At 47.6% G+C, this 26,356-nt stretch overlaps 3 protein-coding genes across 32 annotated transcripts in view; 2 read left to right on the top strand and 1 right to left on the bottom strand.

Moving 5' to 3' along the window:
* SLC7A6 (solute carrier family 7 member 6) overlaps positions 1–15,484 on the top strand; it is a 40,545-nt gene extending 25,061 nt beyond the window's left edge. For 5 of the 6 annotated variants that reach the window (XM_055299248.2, XM_055299246.2, XM_055299244.2 and 2 more), the window contains 8 exons: positions 1,036–1,161; positions 3,681–3,825; positions 4,711–4,834; positions 5,060–5,163; positions 8,349–8,445; positions 10,006–10,155; positions 10,265–10,448; positions 10,873–15,484. In XM_055299248.2, the coding sequence (XP_055155223.1) occupies positions 1,036–1,161; positions 3,681–3,825; positions 4,711–4,834; positions 5,060–5,163; positions 8,349–8,445; positions 10,006–10,155; positions 10,265–10,448; positions 10,873–10,967 (1,025 nt within the window). In that variant the 3' untranslated portion in view covers positions 10,968–15,484. The remainder of the gene's footprint in view (positions 1–1,035; positions 1,162–3,680; positions 3,826–4,710; positions 4,835–5,059; positions 5,164–8,348; positions 8,446–10,005; positions 10,156–10,264; positions 10,449–10,872) is intronic. The other variant, XR_010114152.1, reaches the window with a different exon arrangement.
* On the bottom strand, positions 11,812–25,389 carry SLC7A6OS (solute carrier family 7 member 6 opposite strand). The gene is made up of 5 exons (XM_055299252.2): positions 25,063–25,389; positions 24,663–24,941; positions 17,992–18,198; positions 16,043–16,163; positions 11,812–15,069 (listed from the first exon to the last, which is right to left on the bottom strand). Exons 1-5 carry the CDS (start codon positions 25,252–25,254, stop codon positions 14,939–14,941), a joined length of 930 nt encoding a protein of 309 aa, XP_055155227.1. The 5' UTR covers positions 25,255–25,389; the 3' UTR covers positions 11,812–14,938.
* Positions 25,342–26,356, top strand: part of PRMT7 (protein arginine methyltransferase 7) — a 54,251-nt gene continuing 53,236 nt past the window's right edge. For 8 of the 25 annotated variants that reach the window (XM_063611598.1, XM_063611615.1, XM_063611608.1 and 5 more), the window contains exon 1: positions 25,342–25,451. The gene's annotated coding sequence lies outside the window, so the exon portion shown is untranslated. Of the gene's footprint in view, positions 25,464–26,356 lie in introns of all 25 variants that reach the window. The other 17 variants (XM_063611613.1, XM_063611607.1, XM_063611617.1 and 14 more) reach the window with 7 other exon arrangements.

Genomic DNA, 26,356 nt, shown 5'->3' with positions numbered 1-26,356 from the left:
TGTCACTGAGGTGTGTGAGGAGCTAGAACTTAAGGCCACGTGAGCCTATGGTGCGCTTCTCCATGGACTTCATTGAGAATTGGGAGGGATGGGTAGGAATGAGGGTGGAAGCGATCAGTGGGCTTGGGAATGTGAACTTAGAAATGGTAGTTAGCTTCTCTCAGCCTCAGTTTCCTCATCCATAAAATGGGAATAGGAATATCTGTATTTTGGAGTCGTGAGAATCGATGGAGAGGTGTATGTGAAATTGTCAGGCATATAACAGACTTTTCTTTTTCTTTCTTTTTTTTTTTTTTTTGAGACAGGGTCTTACTCTGTCATCAGGCTGGAGTGCACGGCTCACTGCTGCCTCAACCTCCTAGGCTCAAGTGACCCTCCCTCCTCAGCCTCCTGAGTAGCTGGGACTACAGGTGTGCACCACCATGCCCAGCTAATTTTTGTATTTTTTGTAGGGACAGGGTTTCTCCATGTTGCCCAGGCTGGTCTCTAACTCCTGGGCTCACATGATCCATCTGCCTCAGTTTCCCAAAGTGCTGGGATTACAGGTGTGAGCCACTGCACCTGGCCTCATTTTTACACTTAATGCAAAACACTGTCTCTCTAATTTCTTAGGTAACCTGCCATCTGCATTCAAATTTACCTCACTTACTGATGAGTTTCTTTTGGCCATGAAGAGGTCTTGTGTCTCCTGTGGTTTGGAACCTTGGGAGTCTGGGTGGGAAAGAGTGGGTGAAATTACCCATCCCTGGGCCTGGGGGGGATTCCCAGAAATGGTGCTGGCCATCAGGATGTATAAGTATGTGTTCACGAATGCCTTCATATCCTTGAGTGCCAGTAGTGATGGACATGCCTGTGTGCTGTCAGCTGGGGCGGGTGCAGGGTGTCCCCTCACTTGCCAGTTTGCCTTGTTCTGACTGGTCCATTGGCCCCTTTGCCTTAGGCAGGAAGGTCAGAAAGAGTGCTCTCTGTAAAGAGGGGTTGGGCCCCTGTTCCCTCAACTCAAGTCTGCCAGTGACTTTGTGGTTTTCCTCCTAGGTCTGCTGACATTTGTGAACTGTGCCTATGTCAAGTGGGGCACACGTGTGCAGGACACGTTCACTTACGCCAAGGTCGTAGCGCTCATTGCCATCATTGTCATGGGCCTTGTTAAACTGTGCCAGGGTAAGTGGTGGGAAGGGGGTACCACCAAGAGTTCCTCTGGATTCCCTGAGGAGGACATGGGGACTCTGTTAGCTTCACTGCTCAGCTGTTTCTGTGTACATGCTAGCATGTGTCAGTGGGTGCAAGAGATGGGAGTAGATTTCTTTCTGGGCTTTTTGGGCCAGGATGGCTTGGCCAAGTGGACATGAGTCAGCCTCTCCCTCAGGGCTGGTTTCCTTTGGTGGAGGTTGGGAGCATTGCAGGAAGCCAGCCAAGGGCCTAGGAGCTCCCGAAGCTTGGGTCATGATTGGGTCATAAAAGTAATCTGTGGGGATAGAGTGGCTCCTGTTTGTGGTCTGTGACTGCCAAGCTACAAGTAGGAAGACTGGGCCCTCCTTGAGACAGGTGGCAGGGTATATGGAGCTGGAAGTGGGGTATGGAAATGGGTGGTTATTTTGCAGCCTTTACGTTTCATCTGGACTTGTATTCAGCAATCCCTCCCCAAGTCAGCTCTCAGAAAAATATTAAAATATTGTGAAATTGGCAGTGTCTTTCCTAAATGTTGGCTTTAGAAAGCTTTTCGTTCCTGGATCAGAGAGGACTGGCAGTGAGGGTAACAGGCCTACCAAGATCTCATGAGCCCTAGAGAGGTCTTGAGGTGTCTTTAGCTACAGATATCTCAATCATTTCACAGCCCAGTTCTCTAGGTCATCAGTCCCTAAATGTGGCTGTGTACAGTCACCCGGGTAGCTGAGACCCTAATCTCAAATCTATTGGATCACATTCTGGTTGGTTTGGAGTCTAAAAAGCTGTGCTTTTAAGAATTGCCCTTGGCCCGGCGCGCTGGCTCACGCCTGATATCCCAACACTTTGGGAGGCTGAGGCGGGCGAATCAGCGGGTCAGGAGTTCGAGACCAGCCTGACCAACATGGAGAAACCCTGTCTCTACTAAAAATACAAAAATTGGCTGGGCATGGTGGTGCGTGCCTGTAATCCCAGCTACTTAGGAAGCTGAGGCAGGAGAATGGCTTGAAAACAGGAGGCGGAAGTTGCAGTAAGCCGAGATTGTGCCACTGCCCTCCAGCCTAGGTGACAGAGCAAGACTCCGTCTCAAAAAAAAAAAAAGAATTGCCCTTGTCGGGCTGGGCGCGGTGGCTCACGCCTGTAATCTCAGCACTCTGGGAGGCCGGGAGGCTGAGGCAGATGGATTACCTGAGGTCAGGAGTTTGAGACCAGCCTGGCCAACATGGAGAAACCCTGTCTCTACTAAAAATACAAAAAATTAGCCGGGGGTGGTGGCGAGTGCCTGTAATCCCAGGTACTTGGGAGGCTTAGGCAGGAGAATCGCTTGAACCTGGGAGGCAGAGGTTGCAGTAAGCTGAGATCTTGCCATTGCACTCCAGCCTGGACAACAAGAGTGAAACTCCGTCTCAAAAAAAAGAAAAAGAAAAAGAAAAAGAAAAAAAGAATTGCCCTTGTTGATTCTCAGGCTGCTGGTCTAGCCCGTGTACTTATATCAAGTTAGTAGAGCTAGCCATGTGGATGTCCCTGGAGGCTCGGGAGCATCCTGGGGTCAAATTGGGTTTTGAGTAATCCTCCCCTGAAGATCTGTTCCTTAGGGAACCACTGCTGTGTATGAGGATGGACACCCCTGAGGACAGGGGTCTCTATTTTCTCTTCTCTTGCTGCATAGCCAGCTCTTTTTACCATATGAGAGCTGGGTCTAGGCTTTCTTCAGGGTGTGACAATGGGGTTCCTTAGAAGTCTGGGTCTTGTTAAAGACCCCAGTGTGTCCAGAGGGTCTCTGTCCTGGGTAGCTGGGTGCTGTCCCCTGGGCTTTTGTGTCTGCAGTCTCTGAGGCCTCTGAGGAGAATGACAGGCTGGGCTGGCTCCCCAAAGGGTGGGGGTGGCTCAGGCCTAGTGAAAGATAAGGTCTCAGTTCCTCTATAGCATGTGATCTCCTCCATGCAACCATAGCTACCGCAAGTAGAGCAGCAGAGAGTCCTTCCCATGAGGCTGATAAACCCATTGATCAAACTGTGCAGTAGTCTGGTCCAAGAGAGGTAGTTCACAGGAAGGTCTAATTTTGAATGAAATATGACTCCTTCATGTGAAACGGGGTTCTTGACATAAATAGGTAGAAGAGCTGGGGCTTGCTGTGAGATCATTTGCAGGAAATGGAAATTCTTTAGGGTTTTGGAAGAAGTATTGTCACATCAGAGGGCAGCCAGGAATGTCTTTGGTTTTTTATTGTCTAGTTTTATTAAAGGAATGTGAGCTTTCCTGAGGAAGTGGGTGGGGTGGTAAAGTGTAGGGAGCTAGTGGTTGTTGATCTTTTGGTGTTAAATTATGTTTTTTTTTCTTTCCCCTACCTTCTTGTTTTTTCTTTCTTGTTCCTCCCCATTCCTCCTTTTTTTCATCTTCCCTTCCTCTTTCCTATTCTCCTTTCGTATCTTTCTCTTACACCTCCCATCTCCTCCTCCTTTCTCCTTTGGCCTGCTCCTTCTCTCTGAACCCCTCACCTGCCTTTGCCCCCACAGGACACTCTGAGCACTTTCAGGACACCTTTGAGGGTTCCTCCTGGGACATGGGAAACCTCTCTCTTGCCCTCTACTCTGCCCTCTTCTCTTACTCAGGTTGGGACACCCTTAATTTTGTAACAGAAGAAATCAAAAACCCAGAAAGGTAAAGGTGGGATCATACTCTCACTCCCCAGTTTGGCTGGAACTCCTGCTGATAGTGGGCGTGCCTGCCCTCATCCTTCTCCTCCTCCCTCCAACTCTCCTCCCCTCTTCTCCCTACTCCCCCTTCTCCAGCTAGGAGGGGCTGAGGGCTAGAATGGGAGTGAGTGAAGGTAGGAAAGCCTTTGGCTCCCTGTCCTCATGTTCGCACTGGAGGATACACAGGGTCCTTCCTAGAGGAGAGGCCCTTCAGTAGGGAGCAGCAGGCCCAGCTGGGGCTAAGGGATTAGGACCTTGCGCCTTCAGTGGGGAGCAGCAGGCCCAGCTGGGGCTAAGGGATTAGGACCTTGCACCTTCAGTAGGGAGCAGCAGGCCCAGCTGGGGCTAAGGGATTAGGACCTTGCACCTTCATTGGGGAGCAGCAGGCCCAGCTGGGGCAAAGGGATTAGGACCTTGCACCTTCATTGGGGAGCAGCAGGCCCAGCTGGGGCAAAGGAATTAGGACCTCGGACTCTGGTGCTGACACTACAGCCCACAGAACCAAAACTTATTCTGGCCAGCTGGGTCCCCAGCCTGGCATCTAGTCCCCCGGACACTGTTCCTTGCACTGTTCCTCTGAGATCACAGATGCAGGAGGATTATGAAACCCAGTAGGACCCATTGGTCCTACTGTGGCAAAGATTCAATATTGATCATGAGCTATCTTCACAGAGAAAGTTGTGTCTTTCTCAATAGAAAGAACCCAGGGTCAAGGGGAAGGTGAGCCTGCCTCAAAGACTTGGAGGCTAGTGAACTGTTAAATGTTAGGAAAATCCCAGTGGAGACTTGATAAACTTTGTTCCCAAGGAGAGGTTGGTTCTAGGTAGTCCTTTCTCACTTGTCCTGACAGAAATTTGCCCTTGGCCATTGGGATTTCTATGCCAATTGTGACGCTCATCTACATCCTGACCAATGTGGCCTATTACACAGTGCTGAACATTTCAGATGTCCTTAGCAGTGATGCCGTGGCTGTGGTGAGTCTCCTGGGATCCCCATTTGTTCATCATCTCCTGATACTGAGGCACCCTGCACAGCTCAGTCTGTCTTACTGCACCCTCCTCAGCTCTGCAGGATGAGGTCATGAGTCTAGGCCAGAGGGTGGGCTGCTTAGCAGTGATTGCATTTGTTCCGAGATCATAGATGCAGGAGGATTATGAAACCCTGTCTGTTTAAGTGCCTTTTCTGTGCCCTGCCCCCAGACATTTGCTGACCAGACGTTTGGCATGTTCAGCTGGACCATCCCCATTGCTGTTGCCCTGTCCTGCTTTGGGGGCCTCAATGCATCCATCTTTGCTTCATCAAGGTACCGTGTCTTTGTGTCACTGATAATAGACCACAATATTTCATTTCTCTGGGGCTTAGGCATAAGAGTTCCTTTTTTCCCTCCTTCTCATGGGCATATAGGGGGTGTGTGTGTGTGTGTGTGTGTGTGTGTGTGTGTGTGTTTGGTATGTGGGCATGTACTTGCCTTTGTGCAAGTAGCACATTTGTATGCTGGTAGCTCATGTTTCCATCTGAGATGAGGACAGATTGTGTGCTGATAGCTCATGCTATGTGTTGATAGCTCATATTTATGTGCTGGTAGCTCATGTTTTGTGTGCTGGTAGCTCATGTTTTGTGTGCTAGTAGCTCATGTTTTGTGTGCTGGTAGCTCATGTTTTGTGTGCTGGTAGCTCATGTTTCCATCTGAGATGAGGACAGATTGTGTGCTGATAGCTCATGTTATGTGTTGATAGCTCATGTTTATGTGCTGGTAGCTCATGTTTTGTGTGCTGGTAGCTCATGTTTATGTACTGGTAGCTCATGTTTCCATCTGAGATGAGGACAGATTGATGAAAGGTATAGGGGAGAAAGGCAACAGCTTAGAGTGGTGACTTGGGCAGGGACCAGATTCTAGGCTCCTTGTGGGTTATGCTGTAGCCCCAGGATTCATTCCTTCAGTAGATGATAACAGCACTTGCTGTGTACCAGGTATTGGTGCTATGTACAGAAAGGCTTTCCCCCTCACTTCCCAGAAAATGCCAAGGCCATCAGGTCTCCTGATCTCCTCTCTGTGCAGACATCAATAAGCGTGCTGGTCCTTCCTGCTGTTGCAAAGCAAGGAGCAGGTGTGCCTTTCCTGGCAGACTCTGCTACCTGGGCTCAGGGTTCCTGCACTTCCCCTCTTCTTCAGCAGTTTGCTCCATCAGTTGGCCCTTCTCTTTCGTGGGTGCTCACTTGGAGCCAGCTCTCCAATAGCTTCTCTCCTCTCCACTTAGGAGAGTCACAAAATAGCGTTTCGCATCTCTCCTCTTCCCACTTACTGGATGTACTACTTTTCATTTTTAAATTAAATTTTTTTTAGAGATTAGGGTCTCACTATGTTGCCCAGGCTGGTCTCAAACTCCTGGTCTCAAGTGATCCTCCCACCTTAGCCTCCCGAGTAGCTGGGATTAAAGGCGTGCGCCACCATGCCTGGCCCTGGATGCACTTGTGAGACAGCAGTCTGGGCTTCAACTTTCATTCATTTTCCCATCTGTTAAGTTTGGCTTCTACTACCTGAAAAATATTCTTATTAAGGCTATCTCTTTCCTAGCCTGTCTTTAGTCCTCATCCTATTGGACCTCTGAAGCAAGTGATGCTGACCACTTTCCAATTTTGAAACAATTCCCATGGCTTCTATGACATAAAATACCTGAGAAGAAAGTTTCTTTCCTGATTTCTCTTCCACTCACCCTATAACTGGTGTCCCCAAGGCCGGGGGTATAATAGTCATCCAATAAATATTTGCCATGTGAACACACAGAAGCATGAAAAATAAAAGAGAGTTTTGTCCTGTTCATTCTTTTTACTGGTTTTCACACACCAGTCCATGTATTGTGCCTCCCTGGGGCAACCAAAGAATTAGAGAAGTCAAGGCCTTGTAAAAGAACATAGTGTCTAGCTGGGCGCGGGGCTCATGCCTGTAATCCCAGCACTTTGGGAGGCTGAGGTGAGAAGATCACCTTAGGTCAGGAGTTCGACACCATCCTGACCAATATGGTGAAACTCTGTCTCTACTAAAAATACAAGAAAAAAAAAAAAATTAGCTAGGCATGGTGGCATGTGCTTGTAGTCCCAGCCACTTGGGAGGGTGAGGCAGGAGAATTGTCTGAACCCAGGAGGCGGAGGTTGCAGTGAGCCCATTGCACTCCAGCATGGGCTACAGAGCGAGACTCCGTCTCAAAAATAAAAAAAGTAGTGTCATCTTCCCTCTGCTCAGCCTAGTTGTGATAGATGGAATTCTTGTCTAGCCTTTCCTTGACACCCTAGCCTCCCCCTGCTCTAGTGTGCCCTCCAGTCTGGTGTCAAATCCCGTCAGGCCCTTACCTCAAAGCCACAGCTGACTGTGTTTATTCAGACTCCACAGTGTGGCCTTGTATGCAGGTCCTTCGCAGCACCCTCTTCTCACATAGCTTGTCCTGGGGCTCTAGGCATTCTACATCAACCTCCAAAGAGGCCACGCTCTTTCCTACCTACACACATTTTGCCTATCACATGCTCGTTTTCTCCACCTACCGACTTGCTTCTGGAAACTCTTCTTTGCATCTCTTCTCTTGCAAAGCATTTCAGCACAAGCCTCAAGCCTAGCGAGTGAGTGTCGTGTACTCCAAGGTGATGCTGACCATGCTGGGGGGCAGTTCATTTCTGCGCCAGTCTTTTTTTGTTTGTTTTTGAGATGGAGTTTAGCTCTTGTTGCCCAGGCTGGAGTGCAATAGTGTGATCTCGGCTCACTGCAACCTCTGCCTCCCGGATTCAAGTGCTTCTCCTGCCTCAGCCTCCCGAGTAGCTGGGATTACAGGCATGTGCTACGGTGCCTGGCTAATTTTGTATTTTTAGTAGAGACGGGGTTTCTCCATGTTGGTCAGGCTGGTCTCAAACTCCCGACCTCAGGTGATCCACCTGCCTCGGCCTCCCAAAGTGCTGGGATTATAGGCATAAGCCACCGCACCTGGCCGCTGTGCCAGTCAGTCTTTTTCCCAGTCGGTAGAGCTCTTTAGGTGTAGAAAGGAAGCCTGGGTTGTCTCTCTGACCCTCAGTCTTGCCTTACATTAGCTCAGGGAACATATATGGAGGGCATGAACAGGAATCTGGCTGCCCTTTAAAACCTATTATGTTAGCTATGAATTTGGCATGGATTGGGTGAGTCTGTTAGTGGGTGACAGCAGGGTGAGGCATCTGTTGGATGTTGGTGAGGTATCTGTGGCTGAGAGAAGAGGGGGTGTCTGGGTGATGGTGGGTGAGGCATCTGGGTAGTGGTGAGGTGCCTGGGGATGAAGAGGGAGGGAAAATCTGTAGGGAAGTGGGGAGCGGGGAGGTTGGACTGGTGATGCGCTAAGGACCTGGGATGCTCCTGGGAGGCTGCATCCTGCTTTCCTTGGGGGCTCTGAGCTGAGTTTGTCCAAGTGAGGAGTGTGGCCATATGGCTGAGTAAAAGGAGTAAAGGATCCTGCATTCTCATCCTTCTAGGTTGTTCTTCGTAGGCTCCCGGGAGGGCCACCTACCGGACCTTCTGTCCATGATCCACATTGAGCGTTTTACACCTATCCCTGCTTTACTGTTCAACGTAAGCTTTGCTGGGACCACGGGGCTCGGGCGGATCTGTGCATTGCTCCTTCTGATTTGTGCTAAGTTGTTAAATAAGAGGGACCCTGAGAAAGGCCTTACTCTAAGATTTGAAAAACAGTTCATTTTTTGTTGTCATTTAGTTATTTTATGGTTTTATTACGTTTAATTTTGGATGAATCTGGAATTTATATTATAGCATAGTATTGAGAAAGGTGGGGATTCACTTAATTTTTTCTCAAATGGCAGCCAGCTATACCAATATCGCTTACTCAACAATCCATTTTTCCACAGTTTTCAAACTTCTATCATAGAAAATTAATAATAGCTAATTTTTTAGGGTCCTTAATATGTGCCAGTTATTATTGTATGCCCCTTAAATGTGCCATCTCAACTAATCCTTCCCATCAGCACCAAGCCTCCTTAGTTTAGCTTTATGCTGACTCTCTGAAAACTAAAGAGGGACCAAGGGTACTTCTTTAGTCCCCCCGCCCTTGGAATTTTCCTAGCAATTCTCACATTCGTTTATTTGTCTTGATGAACTTTTCTATCATTTCATCGAAGTAAGAGAAAAATTCTCTTGATATTTTGACAGGGCCAGCATTGAATTTATAAATTTAGGTTATCTGACTATAGGCACATACCACCAGGCCTGGCTAATTAATTTTTTGTAGAGATGAGGTCTCACTATGTTGCCCAGGCTGGTCTTGAGCTCCTGGGCTCCAGTGAGCTGCCACTTCAGTCCCCAAAGTGCTGGGATTATAGGCATGAGCCACCACGCCCAGCCTTCTCTTCTTAATACAGGGTTCTCCCTTATCTCCGCAGAATGAGCTATTTTGTTTTAAATCCTTTGTTGATAATTTGTAATGAAAAGATTATTGAAGTTTAAACACATTTGACCTTGTCCCAGGACTCTAGGTCCTGATCCTTGTCTTCTAGGATTCTTTTGTTCCAGAGGCTAATGCTGTCATATGTCTGGATGGATCCATTTTGCTAGTTTCCAGGTCCAACACCTGACTTCAGAGGCCTGAAATGCTACAATTTCTCTCTCTGGCTCAAAATTCTCCCATGGGGAGAGAGTTATATTCCATTATTTATTGACATTGTTTAGTCCGGATGGGTAGGGATCCATTTTGCTAGTTAGCATTTCTCAGGCCCGAGGACAGTGAGATGGTTCTGAAGGCGTTTCCCTCATTTTATGCCAGGTAGTTGGGACCCAAGTCTAACCCCTCTCTAGGACACCGTGTAATCCATGGTAAGGTTGGTGCATTGAAGTGAGGAGGGCCTCAATGTGTGCCTTTTTCTAAAGTGCTTGCAACAAGGGGGAGGCATTGAGTGGAGGAAGGGCTGCAACAGAAGAGGGAAAGATGCTACCCTGAGGGTTAATGTACCTCAGGGTACATCAAGGAATGGACCTATCTGATGCCAAGGGGTCAATGAAAAGAGCCAGAGGTAATCTGGTGAAGTGGCACCAGATCTAGTACTGACTGCTGGGTGGTGGAGTCTCCTGGGGGCGCAGGTGATGACGATGCTCACCTGTCTCCCCACCCCTTTCCCACAGTGCACCATGGCACTCATCTACCTCATCGTGGAGGATGTTTTCCAGCTTATCAACTACTTCAGCTTCAGCTACTGGTTCTTCGTGGGCCTGTCTGTTGTTGGACAGCTCTACCTCCGCTGGAAGGAGCCCAAGCGGCCCCGGCCTCTCAAGGTCAGCAGCTCTGGGCAGACTAGGAGGGGTGGGTCATCTCCCTAAGGTGGCTTCTTGCCCGTGAGCTGTTCCCTCTTCCCACGTTAATCTCTCACCCCCTCTATTTCAGCTGAGCGTGTTTTTCCCCATTGTGTTCTGCATATGCTCCGTGTTTCTGGTGATAGTGCCCCTCTTCACTGACACCATTAATTCCTTCATTGGCATCGGGATTGCCCTTTCTGGAGTCCCTTTCTACTTCATGGGTGTTTACCTGCCAGAGTCCAGGAGGCCACTGTTTATTCGGAATGTCCTGGGTGAGCTTCTCTGCACCCCATTACTGACTGGTGGCTGTGTGTGCATGCGCATGCAGAGGTGGGGGGTGGCTTACAGCTTCCCCATACTCAGAATTTGCTGGAGGCCATGAGACCTAGCTGTCCACAACTTCCCTTGTGATTTTGACATGATCACTTTAGTTCTAATTTTAGTGTCCTATTTTGGGGCTAAAACATTGCCTCCTGACAACACAAATCACCTGGGAAGATGAGTTGTGCATCAGACTCTGGTTGCACATGGGACAGAAGATGATAAGGCTTGTTGGGAGACAGGGGCAAAGCCTGATATAGGGTACTCAAGGGGCAGGTGGGAGGGAGCCATAGATGTTACTAGTCAGCCTTGTGTTCAGGTTAGGGCTGTAGCTAGATGTTTACTAAATCCTGTGCTTGCTCTATTTTCATTTAGCTGCTATCACCAGAGGCACCCAGCAGCTTTGCTTTTGTGTCCTGACTGAGCTTGATGTAGCCGAAGAGAAAAAAGATGAGAGGAAAACTGACTAGAGGTCAGAGGTGGCTTTCCGAGGCCTGGAAGGCTGGCCAACCAGCAAAATCCTGATAACAAGACTCTGTGGGCCCACCTCTCCTGAATTAAAGGAGCCTTTTGACCCACATCATATAACGGGGCGCAGGGCCAGTGCTCACTCTTATTGGTAAGCTATAGGAGGAGACTCAGGATCTGGGCCAACCTCAAGGTGGGGGCTTCAGAGGGTGGGGAAGATTGGGGAACAGGGGAATGGTCATTTAGTTTTACTCCTGATAGTTAGATGCAGCTCTTACAGATATTTACTTGGTAAAGTGCAGTGGGGAAGAGGAAATGCTAGGTTGATAGGGCTGGTGGCTTCTGAATTTGGTATTTGAACTAGAAGTCCCTATAGAGGGGCTGCTTTATGGGAAGTTTTCCTCTGACCAGGTCCAACACCTGACTTTAAAGGCCTGAAATGCTACCATTTCTTCCTCTGGCTCAAAATTCTTCCCTGGGGAGAGTTATATTCCCTTATTTATTGATATTTAGTCCAGAACACCAGTTCTAACGAAGCATGCGTGTCTCTTCATCTACAGGATGCAATAGGCTGATTGTATTTAAAATTCAAAGTACCCAAAACTGAGTCCCTTTGGGCTCAGAAATGTCTATGGTATTGGGTCAGACTCTGAAAACAGATTTTATGCTGTTTAGCGCAATCTTCTATTGAGTCTTACCTGCAACAATGAACCTTAAAGATTTTTTTCACTCATGTACCTGTTAACACTTTAGCATACAGATAGATCATAGATCACGTTACAAGCACTTGGCTCAGGTCCAGCAAGGACAGATGAACAAATTCATGAGTCAGAAGTCTGTTAATACTGCTGTTTTGAAGGATAATCCTTTATTTTACTTGAGACCTTACATCTTTGTTCTAGCCGACAGTAAATCTCTGGGTTTCTGTTACGAACTCTAAGGGGGCTGAAACTTCTGAAATTCAGGTAGATCACCTGAATTCTCTCAGCTGTCAATGGCTTGGAGAACATGACTTGGCCCATCTCATGGGCCCAAGTCATCAAATAACCTGTTCCTCTCTGTAAGGGCAGTGTGAGGGACTGCTGTGCAGACCCAAGCAAGCCCACCCTGGTGCTAGGTCATTTCACTTTTCTGAAAACCTCACATCAGGCTGCATCCTCTTCTGTCCCTGGCACCAGGCTTTGTTTACACTTGGAGCCGCCTTGGTGTGGGTCACCATGACAGTGTACTCCTCTCCTGCCAGCCTCCCCTTCCCCGAGGTGTGGTGGCTGCAGTCTCAGGAAGAGCTTGGTACTTGTGGGGACTTCTGTTTTCTCCCTGTGGAGATCAGTGAAGACTGGGAGGAAAGCTGCTTCAACCTGAGTCTGGCTCTTCAGCAGTCTGCACAAACGGAAGCAGCTAATTCTGGTGCTCAGGCTGGGCTTACACCCAAGTTAGGCCTGCTCTGGCCTAATGGATCTTACTGTATGAGCAGGATGGCTGCACTGGATTGTACAATTATTTTGTGATGCCCAGACACTATCATCCTGGGCCGAGAAGAACCTGCTAGCTTGACATACCCCATGGACTTCTTATCCTTAGGTTTTGGAATTGGTCAACAGTGAGGCAGTCTCCCTTCCTGACCATTCTTCTCCACCCAGTCACAGATAAGGGAATAACCTTGGCCATATATTTGCTCAATAAAGAAAGATTGAAGGAAGCATGGTCACAGTTGCCTTGGGTTCAGAGCATAATGCATATGTGAAACATGGGGTGACATTCCTACTGTCATGGGTCTGGGATTTGTACAGCAAATTCCTGCCCGACGACAGGGTGTCTTGTGCAAAGGCTGACTTGCCTGAACTCTAAGAACATGACTTCTGTCTAAGCCAAGCTGGCACCCATCCCAGGGTTCCTCTGGAGCTAATCCTTTAAGCAAAATGTGCTTGCCTTTTGAAGATCCCTGACCCAGGCTTTAGCTTTCTCTACCACATAACCAGCTAATCCCAGGAATTTGCTCCCCTCCCCCAGTGGCTTCTAGGGAAAGCAAGGACCTCACATGCCAGGTGCCCTAGTACTTGCTTAGTGAGCCGTGTCATCCTCCTTTCATTTTTGGATGGTGACAGCATTTTTCCCCTCTGTGCTGGATACAGACTTCTCCCAGGATCCCCTCTTTGGGAGCAAAGCCAAAGGATCCCTACAGCACTCAAGCTTCATGGTGGAATTAATTTCTGCCAGCTCTTTGTTGTCTGTCTCCTTAAATCCTTCTCCTGTTGTGCTTATTATCCCCTTTGCAGTGAGTACAGTTTATTAAGTTGTCAGCCCTTTAATATTGGGGAAACTTAATGAGTATAAATAGCAGGGAGCAAATTGTAACAGCAGTGTTTTTTTTCACCCGGTTGCCGTGAGTACGAGAATGGCTTTCAATCCTTTGTTTCTAAGCCTACAGACAGAAAGCAAGATGTGTAATACTAGACATACAAGTTGCTGCTTGTTATAACGGTGAATTATACCTTTGTGCATACCTAGGATGTTTGTTGTTTTAATTAGCTGCAATATATATGACCTGTGTACACAGAATTTAATCACTTTGGCAGGTTGAACAACTCCATGTAGATAAGAGCTAGTATAGGTAAAGGTTTAGAAAATGGACATAAAGTCAAAGAATGATGGCAGGTAGGATGGAGAGATACTTAGGAAATCCTAAAAGAGGTGGCAAGAAGGTATCTCCCTGTGTAACTCACCTTCCCCCATGACAGTGAGTCAGAGACACTCACAGGCTATGAGGGCACACCCCTAGCTGAATGTTCTGCGTTGTTTCCTTAGACCTGTGGTGTCCGCTACAACAGCTACTAGACACATGCAGCTAATTACATTAAAATGAAATAAAATTAAAAGCTCAGTTTCTCAGTTGCGCTAATCACATTTCAAGTGCTCAGTAGCCACCCGTGTCTACTACTACACAGCGCAGACACAGAACATATCGTCACTGCAGATAGTTCTACTGGACAGTGTTACGCTAGAATAAACACCAAGGCAGTCAGTTAAGGCAGCTATGGTTTGGAAAGGCATAGGGACAGAGTTTGCTTAGAATAGATACAAGCTGTGGTAATAAAATTGATCTTGTTGATAGTAGTTTGTTTTTGTGGTGGGTGCTGTGAAGAGTAAACATTACTCAGTGGAAAGCTAAGTTCAGAAGGTACTTTGTTTTTCCTCCCTTGCCTTAAGTCCTTGGTATTTATAATCAATGCTGAAACTTCTATCTCACTACTGCTCCCTGTTTTAGATATTCGGATTTAAAAGGTTTTAAAAGAATTACTTTCTTCCATGTTCAAAGCTAGATTTTACTAAACACATGTATCACATTCATATATATTATTTCTTGGCCCCACTGTCGAAGGAAGTCAGTCAGTAATTTCACAACCGTTATCAGAGTTTGGAAGCACAAATAGCTGTTAACTAAAATCTCCCACTGCTCAGACAGACTACTTTCTGTCCTAATGGCCATTACTATCCAGTCTGTGTTGCTACAAGGGACCCACTGGTACCCCTTGTAGATTCTGTCTATCAAAAGGAACAGGGATTTCCTAGAGGCAGGCAGCCTGGTGGTATGGCAGAGCAGAAGCTTACTGCTAATGAAACGGGAACCTCCCCCTCCCTTGTGGTTTCAGCACAGAACCTGAATGCCAGGAAAAATTCCTGGGCCAAGAAGCTAAAATTAAAGAAACCTTCCTTTTTTCAACATTTTTTTTCTTTCAAACTGTAGGGTCACTTCTGATTGATTGAGGCAAAGGGGCCCTACTGTAAGTGGAAAAGCCTCACTCCCCTAACATAAGTTTTCACTGTGGTGGGATGGTGCCACCCGATACGCTTGATATGCTTTTCCTTCCACATGTTAAGCTAGGAAACCTAAGAGGATGTCAGCAGGGCAGTTAACTCTGGACTCAGAGCCCTCAAGGGCATGTGGCAGAACCTCACGGACATCACAAGACCATCAGTCTGAATCCAGGTCGTGGGGGCTGTCATAGCCGAACTCCTTCTGCACATCCAGAGGGTACTTGCTCCACATCCGCTGTCTGCTGCTGCCTCTTTCCTCCTCACTCAGGCTGTTGTAGTCAGCAGAGCCTAGAATGACATCCCGGGAATGGATTCTAAATGTGATTTTCCTAGGCTACTGCAGGAGCCCCTTCTCTTCTCAGAAAGGTCTGTTTTTGTTCCCGCTTGTAATGCAAAGTGCTTGCTCAATAAATAAAGTAAAGAATATAGAATTTTTTTTTTTTTAAAGAAGGAATCACTTTCCTATCATCTAAACCAAGTTCCTTCACACTGGAGTATTTTGTCACTTCTCCCCTCCGTGGAGTATTTTGTCACTTCTCCCCGCTGTATAGGATTTTTTTTGTTGTAAGAGTTGTAGTCATATTGTAAATATTTTTGTACCTTTCTCCTTTTAACGTGTTATTGACAGACCTCCCCAATAGAATATGCAATTGTTTGATTCATTTCTGTGTTATCAGACACCAATAAATTCTTTTTGTTGGGCCTTCTTCTATCTTCTTTAACACAGTTACCATAGGAATTATGTTGTCAGAGCATCTTCTTCCCCCATGTATTATGTCTGTGTTGCATCTTTCTTAAAACAGTTGTACATGCAGCAGTTTTTTGAGAAGTTAGATAACTGATTTGTGAAAACTCTGGGCTTATTCCTACTGGCAAACCTCTCTCTTCATTGGTTTCTTGACTGGGGCAGGGGAAGAGACAATGAGCTACATATTTTACATAATCTCAACCACTAAAATTCATGCAGAACCATCTCATCTGGAGAGAAAATGAGGCTCAGTGAGGTAAAGTAACTGCCCAAGAGCCACAGCGAAGTAATGACAACTACAGATCTGAACCCAGGCCTGATGGATTATTACACCCCCCAGGAGGCCCCTGGGAAACACTGGTCTTTGGGTCTCCTACAGCACGGCTCAGTTGCGGCTGAGCTGCTGGTGCTCAATGGCAGAGAAGGAAAGGCAGTTACGATGCACCTGTCAACTATGCCTGCACCTCAGTCTCAGATCCTACCAGTCCCTCCTGGTCTGGGGCTGCCACCCACCTCTGGAATCCTCATCTCCATCACTGCTCTCCTCCTCTGGGTACTCATTGCGCCAGTTATTCTCACTGTTCTCGTCATCTTCGTCGTCGTAAATGTCCTCTGGTTCTTGATCATCATTCACCTACACATCTCAAGACAAACATGAGTCCAAGTCAAAACCTCTAAGGTTATGCTCTGGGGGAAGTTGTTAGCATACCAGCTTGGAGAGATGTCATGTAAAAGTGCCATGTGAAAAAACTGCAGACTAGGAGTTAGTTTGACTCCGTTGCACAAGAGGCTATGAGAGGGAGATAATAGCTGCCTTCCACTCAGAGTCCAGCTCCACAATGATAGGACACGCTGAACTCCATGAGAAGGGAACACAGGGAAAAGAGGAGTGATGGCTCTGAGCGATTCCTTCAAATTCCAAAGGTCAAAACCAAAACCCAAGCGTAAAAGGTGCAGAAAGGCAGGAGGAAGGGCCATGCAGTGGTCTAAGGTGGGTACCTGACTGCAAATCTGTCCTAATGCAGGTGCAGGATGCAGTGCTTCTTGCTTACAGTCTGAGCATGACCGTTAGGTGCCACCTTAAGTTTTCTTGTTAATCATTTTAGAATTTTTTTTTTTTTTTGAGACCAAGTCTCGCTCTGTTGCCCAGGCTGGAGTGCAGTGGCGCAATCTTGGCTCACTGAAAGCTTCGCCTCCCGGGTTCACGCCATTCTCCTGCCTCACCCTCTCCGAGTAGCTGGGACTACAGGCGCCCGCCACCACGCCCGGCTAATTTTTTTGGTATTTTTAGTAGAGACGGGGTTTCACTGTGGTCTCGATCTCCTGACCTCGTGATCCGCCCGTCTCGGCCTCCCAAAGTGCTGGGATTACAAGCGTGAGCCACCGCGCCCAGCCCATTTTAGAATTTAAGAATAGGCTGGGCGCGGTGGCTCACGCCTGTAATCCCAGCACTTTGGGAGGCCGAGGTGGGCGGATCACTTGAGGTCAGAAGTTTGAGACCAGCCTGGGCAACATGGTAAAATCCTTTCTCTACTAAAAATACAAAAATTAGCTGGGCATGGTGGCACGCACCTGTAGTCCCAGCTACTTGGGAGGCTGAGGCAGGAGAATCGCTTGAACCCAGGAGACGGAGGTTGCAATGAGCCAAGATTGCACCACTGCACTCCAGCCTGGGTGACAGAGTGAGACTCCATCTCAAAAAAAAAAAAAAAAGATAATGGTGTCAGCTAGGTGTGGTGGCTCACACCTGTAATCCCAGCACTTTGGGAGGCCAAGGTGGGAGGATCACTTGAGCCCAGGAGTTCAAGACCATAAGACCAGCCTGGACAACATAGTGGGATCCTGCCTCTACAAAAAAATCAACAAAAATTGGGCATCATGGTGCATGCCTGTACTCCTGGCTGGCTGCTTGGGAGGCTGAGATGGGAGGATCACTTGAGCCTGGGAGATAGAGGCTGCAGTGAGCTCAGATAGCACCACTGCACTCCAGCCTGGGTGACAGCGTGAGACCTTGCCTCAAAAAAGAAGAAAAAAAAAAAAAGAATGTCAGGACGTTAGCTTTCTTCATCCGAGGTTTCTCTACTTCTAAGGTACGAATTAAAAAATAGGTTTTGTTGTCACTCATGTTAAGAATTTCTGGTTTTATTGTCTTTATCTTATCATAAGCCCCATATACATATTTCCCCCCTAAGAATGGATAGCTATAAACAATAAAGGTGATGTTGCAAACCTTGTAAAATATTCATTAATGTAAAAATTATCAATCTAAGATGATCTTTCCCAAAATTCCCTGTACTATAAAGTCAGGTTCCTAAAAGGCACTTAGAATAAATTCTTCCTTTTAAGGAGGGAAAGAACTAAGGACAGTGTTGTTCAGGAGTGGAGCCCAGGGAAGCAAAGCATTCTGATTAGATAAAGAGCTTAGGATGCCTCATGCCCTGTCTCTTCATGGGCCCCCTTACCAGCTCCCATTCTTGGCTGTAGGGCTGTACGGAGAGGATGTTCTCAATCCAGCCTGGAGTGGCCGTCTCCAAGTAGTAAATGTCATACACATAGTCATCGTGTTTTTGTTCTTCCTGGTGCCTGACTCCTGGTCCATCCTCAGATACAGTCAATCGCTCACGGATCAACTCTACAGAATTGCAGAGGATCACATCTGGGTCAGATGTCTGTAAAGGAACCACAGATTACAGACATATGCATGACCCAAAACACGATGTTCCATGAAGAAGAACCTATGAGTTGGGTGAAGGAAGGCTCCCTACAGTTTTTTTTTTTTTTTTTTTTTTTTTTTTGAGACGGACTCTCACTGTTGCCCAGGCTGGAGTGCAGTGGCGTGATCTTGGCTCACCGCAACCTCTGCCTCCCAGGTTCAAGTGTTTCTCCTGCCTCAGCCTCCCAAGTAGAGCTGGGACTACAGGTGCGTGCCACTACGCCTGGCTAATTTTTTGTATTCTTAGTAGAGATGGGGTTTCACTGTGTTAGCCAGGATGGTTTCGATCTCCTGACCTCAAGTAATCTGCCCGCCCTGGCCTCCCAAAGTGCTGGGTTTACAGGCGTGAGCCACCTTGCCCGGCTACAGTTCCATAGTGTCGTGGTCAAGATTCTTATCCCCATGAATTCCTAGTCTTTTAATTAATTATTACATTAAAAAATCAAGAATCTCTGTAAAATTACTGTGTAGTTCTTACTTTAAGATAGAAATGTACAAGATAGCCCCCTGCTCTTTTGTGCTCGGCTCTCACACCTATAATCCCAACGCTTCGGGAAGCCAAGGTGGACAGGTAGCTTGAGCCCAGAAGCTCAAGACCAGCCTGGGCAACATGGCAAAACCCCCGTCTCTACAAAGAAATACAAAAATTAGCTGGGTGTGGTGGTGTGCACCTGTAGTCCCAGGTACTCAGGAGGTTGAAGCTGCAGTGAGCCATGATCATGCCACTGTACTCCATCCTGGGTGACAGAATAAGACCTGTCTCAAAACAATGAAAGAAAAAAAAATATGGGAAGACTGGCCCAAGGAGAGGGGAAAGACAGAAGACCTGGCCAATCTTGACCCCAAGCTCTGAGTCAGACCTGCTTCTATAGGTCTTCTGAGATCCTTTGGTATTATGCAATGTTCTCTCTTTGGGGATCAGTAGGCCCACCTTAGCACCCCTATGGCTGAACCTGAGATGAGTCTCTATTTTGTGTGGCCTCCTATAGAAGCCAACAGGTGTTCCTGGTGACCTCTACCATTGCCCATCATTTGGCTTGCCATATATTGACATCCTGCTTTTAACCACAAATTGGGAATGGGCTCACCTATAGTCTTTCTACTGGAAAGAACAGTTTGAAATGCAATGTCCCAGAACAGAAATGGCCCAGGTAAGATGTGCTCCAGTGCTGACAGGCTGTATTATCCAGGGGCCTGGTGGCATGGGTCAGTTTGTTAACCACAGGGACATGCTGCAGATGGCTCCTCTTGATAGGTTCATCACAGGACACTGCATAGCTCCAAGCAGACACCACGCAGGAAAATGGTGAAGATCCCATGGCCAAGGCAGACAAGGGGAGACCAATGCTATAATTTACAGACTAAGGAATTCTTCCTTGCTCCAAAGTCAAAAAGAAGCTAGAGATGCCAGTTTTTCTGCAGGCTCTTGAGCAAACTTAAAGCTACCTATGACGAAAGTTCTGGCTCCAACCCACAAGTCCCTCCACTCAGTCAAATTATGCAGCCATTAAAATATAAGATTGCTGGCACAGTGGCTCATGCCTGTAATCACAGCACTTTGGGAAGCCAAGGTGGGAGGAATGTTTGAGCCCAGGAGTTTGAGACCAGCCTGGGCAACATGGCAAAACCCAGTCTCTACAAAAAATACAAAAATTAGCTGGGTGTGGTGGCGCAGGCCTGTGGCTCCAGCTACTTGAGAGCCTGAGGCAGGAGGATCACATGAGCCCAGGAGGTGGAGGCCGCACCGAGCTGTGATCATGCCACTGCACTCCAGCCTGGGCAACAGAGTGAGATGCTGTCTCAAAAAAAGGTATAAGACTAGCAATACAGAAAAATGACAGATACAGAATTTTGTACTCAGAAGGAAGTAAACCAGTTCTATTCTACCTACTTTTGGGTTGGTGGTAAAATGGGAGATTTTCCTCCTTTGCTATATTTTTTCAAATTTCCTATAATAAGCATAAATTATTTTTTTTCTTTTTTGAGATGGAGTTTTGCTCTTGTCACCCAGGCTTGAGTGCAATGGCGCGATCTCGGCTCACTGCAACCTCTGCGTCCCGGGTTCAAGCGATTCTCCTGCCTCAGCCTCCTGAGTAGCTGGGATTACAGGTGCGCACCACCATGCCTGCCCAATTTTTGTATTTTTAGTAGAGACGGGGTTTCACTATGTTGGTCAGGCTGGTTTCGAACTCCTGACCTCATGATCCGCCCACCTTGGCCTCCCAAAGTGCTGGCAACACAGGCACGAGCCACTGCGCCCGGCCTATTATTGCTTAAAGAGGCGGTTTTCATTATGTTGCCCAAACTGGCCTTGAACTCCTAGCCTTAGGTGATCTTTCTTTTTCAACCTCCTGAGTAGCTGGGACTAAAGGTGTGCACCACTCCTCCTAGCTAGAAGAAAAATAATTATTATTATTTCTGTAGAGATGGAGTCTTGCTATGTTGCTCAGGATGGTCTTGAACTTCAGGCCTCAAGCAATCCTCCTGCCTTGGCCTCCCAAAGTGCTAGGATTATAAGAGTAACCCACCGTACCCTTGCTGAAAATTATTTTAAAGTCTATGTCCATGTGTATTCATTCATTCACTCGGAATCAGGGCCTTGCTCTGTCGCCCAGGCTGGAGGGCAGCAGTATGATCATGGCTCACTGCAGTCTTGAACTCCTGGGCTCAAGTGCTCCTTTCTTGGCCTCCCAAAGTGTTGGGACTACAGGTGTGAACCACTGAGCCCAGCCCATATTTTCAGTTTCACTACACACAGCATTTTGTACTGTTAAACATATATATTTCCCCCTACAATCAGTCTTCACGGTTATCAGTTCTAAGGGTCCAGACAGTTGTATGTGTCAACCTCTTGGATATAATTTTTAACCTCCATGTATAGTGTTGCAATGAATGTGCCATTTCCTGCATTTGAAAATGGAGATGAGCCGGGCGCGGTGGCTCAAGCCTGTAATCCCAGCACTTTGGGAGGCCAAGGCGGGCGGATCACAAGGTCAGGAGATCGAGACCATCCTGGCTAACACAGTGAAACCCCGTCTCTACTAAAAAAAAAAAAAAAAAATACAAAAAATTAGCCGGGCGCGGTGGCAGGTGCCTGTAGTCCCAGCTACTCGGGAGGCTGAGGCAGGAGAATGGCGTGAACCCGGGAGGCGGAGCTTGCAGTGAGCTGAGATCGCGCCACTGCACTCCAGCCTGGGGGAGAGAGCAAGACTCTGTCTCAAAAAAAAAAAAAAAAAAACAAAAAAAAAAAAGAAAATGGAGATGAAAGTGTCTAACTCATAAGGTTTTTGTGAGGATTAAATGAGTTAAATTAAAAGAAAATATAACAAGTACCTAGCACGCTATTTGACATAATTACTTAGTCAATCAACAATAGCATTTGTTAATATCATAGCTTAGCTTAGCTGTTTGCTTCTGCTGAATTATCTCCCTAGGATAAATCTTGGAGGTGAGACTACTAGTTAAAAGGAACTGAAGTCCTTTAATTTTTAAATTTCCTATTAAATTTATCTAATAGGAATTTATTTGCTTAAAATGTAAATTATGTCAATTTAAGGAGAAATTCATTGTAACATAACATAGAAATACTCTCATTTTTAAATTTCCTTAGAAATTTTTAATTTTAAAATTTTCCTAGATTATGCATGGCTTTAGATCCAAACAATAATAAATTTACATATGTAAAATATGGCTCCCATGCCATGCTGTTTTCCAAAAGGCTTGCATCAATTTTATTCCTACAATTGTGTACGCTTTTAATCACTGCCTTGCCAGCACTGCTATCAACTACTTTTTTCCTGCTAGTCTAGTATGCATAAAACCTCAAGCATGCTTTAAGCTTAAATTCATTTTTCCCCTATAATTACTCTGCGCAAACATTTTTGGTATGTTTGGAGTCGGTATTGCTTTACTGGAAAAATCTCTGTTCATATCCGTCATCAGTTTATCTCCTAGTTTTCTTTATAAAATTAAATTAGCTATTTACTCTTGTTTTCTGAGATAGAGTTTTGCTCTTCTCGCCCAGGCTGGAGTGCAGTGGTGCAATCTTGGCTCACTGCAACCTCTGCCTCCTGTATTCAGGTGATTCTCCTGCCTCAACCTCCCGAGTAGACGGGATTACAGGCGCCCGCCACCACGCCCGGCTAATTTTTGTATTTTTAGTAGAAATGGGGTTTCGCCATATTGGCCAGGCTGCTCTTGAACTCCTGACCTCAAGTGATCCACCTGCCTTGGCCTCCCAAAGTGCTGGGATTACAGGCATGGGCCACTGTGCCCAGCCTAGTGAACTATTTACTTGATTCAATTCCACTGAGCATTGGTTTACTTTACACATTTTATAAGTCATGCATTAGTCTGGAATGTTTTGGTAAAAGATGTGGCTACGGACATCATACACAAATTGCTATCCAGTTACACTAGCACCAGCTGGGCATGGTGGCTCACGCCTGTAATCCCAGCACTTTGGGAGGCCGATGCGGGTGGATCACCTGAGGTCAGGAGTTCAAGACCAGCCTGGCCAACATGGCGAAACCCCGCCTTTACTAAAAATACAAAATTAGCCGGGCGTGGTGGCTCATGCCTGTAATCGCAGCTACTCGCGAGGCTGAGGCATGAGAACTGCTTGAATCCAGGAGGCGGAGGCTGCAGTGAGCCGAGATCGTGCCACTGCACTACAGCCTGGGCGACAAGGGCCAGACTCCATCTCAAACAAAACAAAAGCAACAATAAACAATTACACTAGTACCATTTGCTTGTTGCTTGTGGATTCATTTTGAATTATGATTTTTTTAAGTTTCAAAAGTGATTAAAATGAGTTCTATAAAAAAGTTTATCAAGAGAGGGCATATTGGCTAGGCGCAGCGGCTCATGCCTGTTATCCCAGCACTTTGGGAGGTTGAGGCGAGCGGATCACTTGAGGCCAGGAGTTCGAAACCAGACTGGCCAACATAGCGAAACCCTGTCTCTACTAAAAATACAAAAATTAGCTGGGTGTGGTGGCTCACGCTTGTAATCCCAGCTATTTGGGAGGCTGAGGCAGGAGAATCGCTTGAACCCAGGAGTCGGAGGTTGCAGTGAGCCAGCGTCACGCCAATGCACTCTAGCCTGGGCCACAGAGTGAGACTCTGACTCAAAAAAAAAAAAAAAAAGAGAGGGCACACCTTATGTTGAGAATTTTCTGTTTTTTTAAGAGACAGTATCTTGCTCTGTTGCTCAAACCAGAGGGCAGTGACTTGATCACAGCTCACTACAATCTCTAATTCCTGAGTTTAAGTGATCCTCCTGCCCCAGCCTCCCCAGTGGCTAGGATTACAAGCGCATGCTACAATACCCAGCTAATCTCCTTTTCCTTTTTGTAGTGACAAGGTCTTGCTTTGTTGCCTAGGCTGGCCTCAAGCGACCCTCCTGCCTCAGCCTCCCAAAGTGCTGAGATTACAAGGAGAATTTTATTTTTTTTGAGACAGGGTCTCACTCTGTCACCTAGGCTGAAATGCCACTGCCGTACAATCATGGCTCACTGTAGCCTTGACCTCCCCAGGCTCAGGTGATCCTCCCGCCTGGGCCTCCCTACGTTCTAGGATTAGGCATCAGCTACTGTGCCCAGCCTCAAGGAGAATTTTCCATTTCTGTAGTTTTGCTGCATGTAGTAGACTTTTTTTTGGAAGTGAGTGCAAATGAATTTAGCAAATGTAATATAAAGAAAAGCACTGGATTAAATGTGAGAAGACTTGCATTCTAGACCTAAATCTACCTCAAACTTGATATGCTACCCAGGACTATTCCTTTAACATCTCTTTGATCAATTTTCCTACCTGCTCTATCTCTACTTTGCTCCAGTGATCCCCATCTCAGTCAGGGTGAAAGGCAATGTCCTTACAAGTACCTAGAAGGTCTAGCAGGCATCCTCCCCTCAAATTCCTTACTGCTCTCCTCTAGCTCACCGGGCTCCAGGCACCTTGCAAGGGGCAGAGAAACGGCTTCAGGGCCTCTTTACTTTCAGGTTCTCTGCCTAGAAGTCCTCTCGACACGTAGAATGCCCTGCCATTCACCTTCTGCAAGTCTTCACTCAAATGTCATTTTCTCAGTGACACTCTCACTGAAGTGGCACCACTCTTCCTGCTTTGGCTCCCCGCCTCCTTACATTCCTTATCATCATCTAGACACTGAATTCACTTGTTTACTGTTTCTGTCTACCTGCATGTTAGGTCCTCACTGCTGTATCCACAGAAACTAAAAAAAAAAATACCTGGCATATAGTAGGCACGCAGTAAACACATGTTGGATGAATAACCAAATCTGTAAAATGAGGCCGTCACGCTGGATGGATCATCCATCCCCGTGAGACGAAACTGTGCTGCGACTGGGCCCAGTCTTCTGGCATTACCTGAGAAACCCAGCGACCACCTTCAGGGGCATACTCACTTTGCAGGAGCCTGCAGCGGCGGCTTCAGGTTCTCCCTCCTCGTGGACAAGGTCTAACAACTGAAAGCCCGAGTCCCCGGCGGCTTCTGGGTTCCCCGGCGTGTACTCGGACTCCTGGCCGCTCGAGGTCGTCCCCAAGGATCGGCGGCTGGAAACCACCCGGTAGCGGCCCTCCTGCCGGATCTCCCGAGCCGAGGCGCGGAGATTGCGGCGGACACGCTGCTGGCTGTCCCGTGACGGATGCAGAACTTCCCGCAGGAGAGGCTGGACTGGTTCCTCCTAGGGGGCAACAGGGGACGGAGGCGATCGTAAGCAGGAGTTCGCGAGCGGGTCAGGGATCGGGTTTCGTACCGGCTGCACCCGAAGATGCCCTCCACACCAGCTGCACCACGCCCAATACCTGGGAGCACACAGTGGCCACCAAGTGGAAGACATTATTCTCCGCCGCTGTCTCCAAACCCTCCGACGTCTTCTGTGCCGCTGACTCGACTGCGTCGCTCCGGAGGCGTTTACAAGCGAGCACAAGAGCCTCGGCAGGCTCCTCACTGCGCTTCCGCTTCACCCGCAGCACAGCAGTCCTGGCGGCCTCCATAGTGGCTGCCACTGAGCACTGTGGGAGCGCGCGGGGTGTGACGGGATAGCCTTCCAGTTCTGCTTTGGGACCCGCCCCTCAGCACGCTCCTCTGCGCTGCGAGGTCCCGCCCCGCGTGCTGGCCGCTGTAAAAGTGGTAGCAGCGGAGGCGAGCGGAGGGTTTGCAGCGGAGGTGAGCGGAGGGTTTCCTGCGACGGGTGAGGCGCTGGGTATGCTGGGAAGGTGGGGTCGCTTTGGGGTTCGGTGTGCAGCCAGCATGGTGTCCTCGGCACCAGGGTTTCGGCAGAGGAGCCTAGCGTGGGCCTACTTGGACTCCTCCGCGTGGGGCAGCTCGGGACGCCCTGGCCTGCGGGAGAGCGGGGTTCTAGGCTGGCCCTGGCTCTGCAGTGCAGCCGGGTGCCTGCCGCTCGCGGGGCTGTGTTGCAGTACTCGTGCCTGGCGCCTCCCCTCAGCCACAGAGACCGCAGTAGCTCCAACCATCGCACCCTTAACTGGGCCACGAGTTCTCTGATTGGCAGACCTGCTGTTGTCTTTGCCACTCACTGTGTTCTGAGTAATTGGAGAGTCGTGTATTTACTACACGCCAGCCAGAGTGGTCCTGTAAAAGAGTACGCCCAGTGTAGATATGCTTCTGCTTAAAACTCTTGAGTGGCTCCCACTGCTTTTAGAACAAAATCCAAAAGCCTTTCCGAAGTCGACAAGGCCCAGCTTGATTGAGCAGAAGTGTGATAGGAGATGAGGAGTGGAGGGCTTCTGCCGAAGTGCTTCGGTCGCTCAGGCTTTTGGCACATTTTGCTTATGTACCTATTCTTTCCACCTTAGGGCCTTTTCTTGGGAAAGTTGGGGGAAGGATTCCTGACCTGTAAAAACTCTTCCCCAACTTTTATCCCGGTCTGTCTTGTAGGTCTCAAATACTACTTTTCTCAGAGTCCTTCTGTAACCTTGATTTTCTCTTTCTACAACGCTGTATTTCTTGCATTCATGTTTAGTCTGTAATTTGTATTACTCTCTCATTAGAGTCTAAGCTCTTGGAGGGCAAGGGTCTTCTCTAGCTTGTGATAGTGGCTCCAGTCCCTAATATAGTGCCTGGCACATAGAAGGT

The sequence above is a fragment of the Symphalangus syndactylus genome, chromosome 11 (assembly GCF_028878055.3).
Source record: "Symphalangus syndactylus isolate Jambi chromosome 11, NHGRI_mSymSyn1-v2.1_pri, whole genome shotgun sequence".
Classification (NCBI taxonomy): Eukaryota; Metazoa; Chordata; class Mammalia; order Primates; family Hylobatidae; genus Symphalangus; species Symphalangus syndactylus.
Note: the sequence above shows the minus strand (reverse complement) of the source record. Positions and strands in the feature narration are given on the sequence as shown.

Bases quoted from the DNA above. Each gene is read 5' to 3' on its own strand.
- SLC7A6OS (XM_055299252.2), bottom strand. From the start codon at position 25,254: ATGGAGGCCGCCAGGACTGCTGTGCTGCGGGTGAAGCGGAAGCGCAGT. The intron at 18,199-24,662 runs GTGAGTATGCCC...GTTCCTTTACAG, and splicing joins CCGCTGCAGGCTCCTGCAAA to ACATCTGACCCAGATGTGAT. The intron at 16,164-17,991 runs GTAAGGGGGCCC...TGAGATGTGTAG, and splicing joins ACAGCCAAGAATGGGAGCTG to GTGAATGATGATCAAGAACC.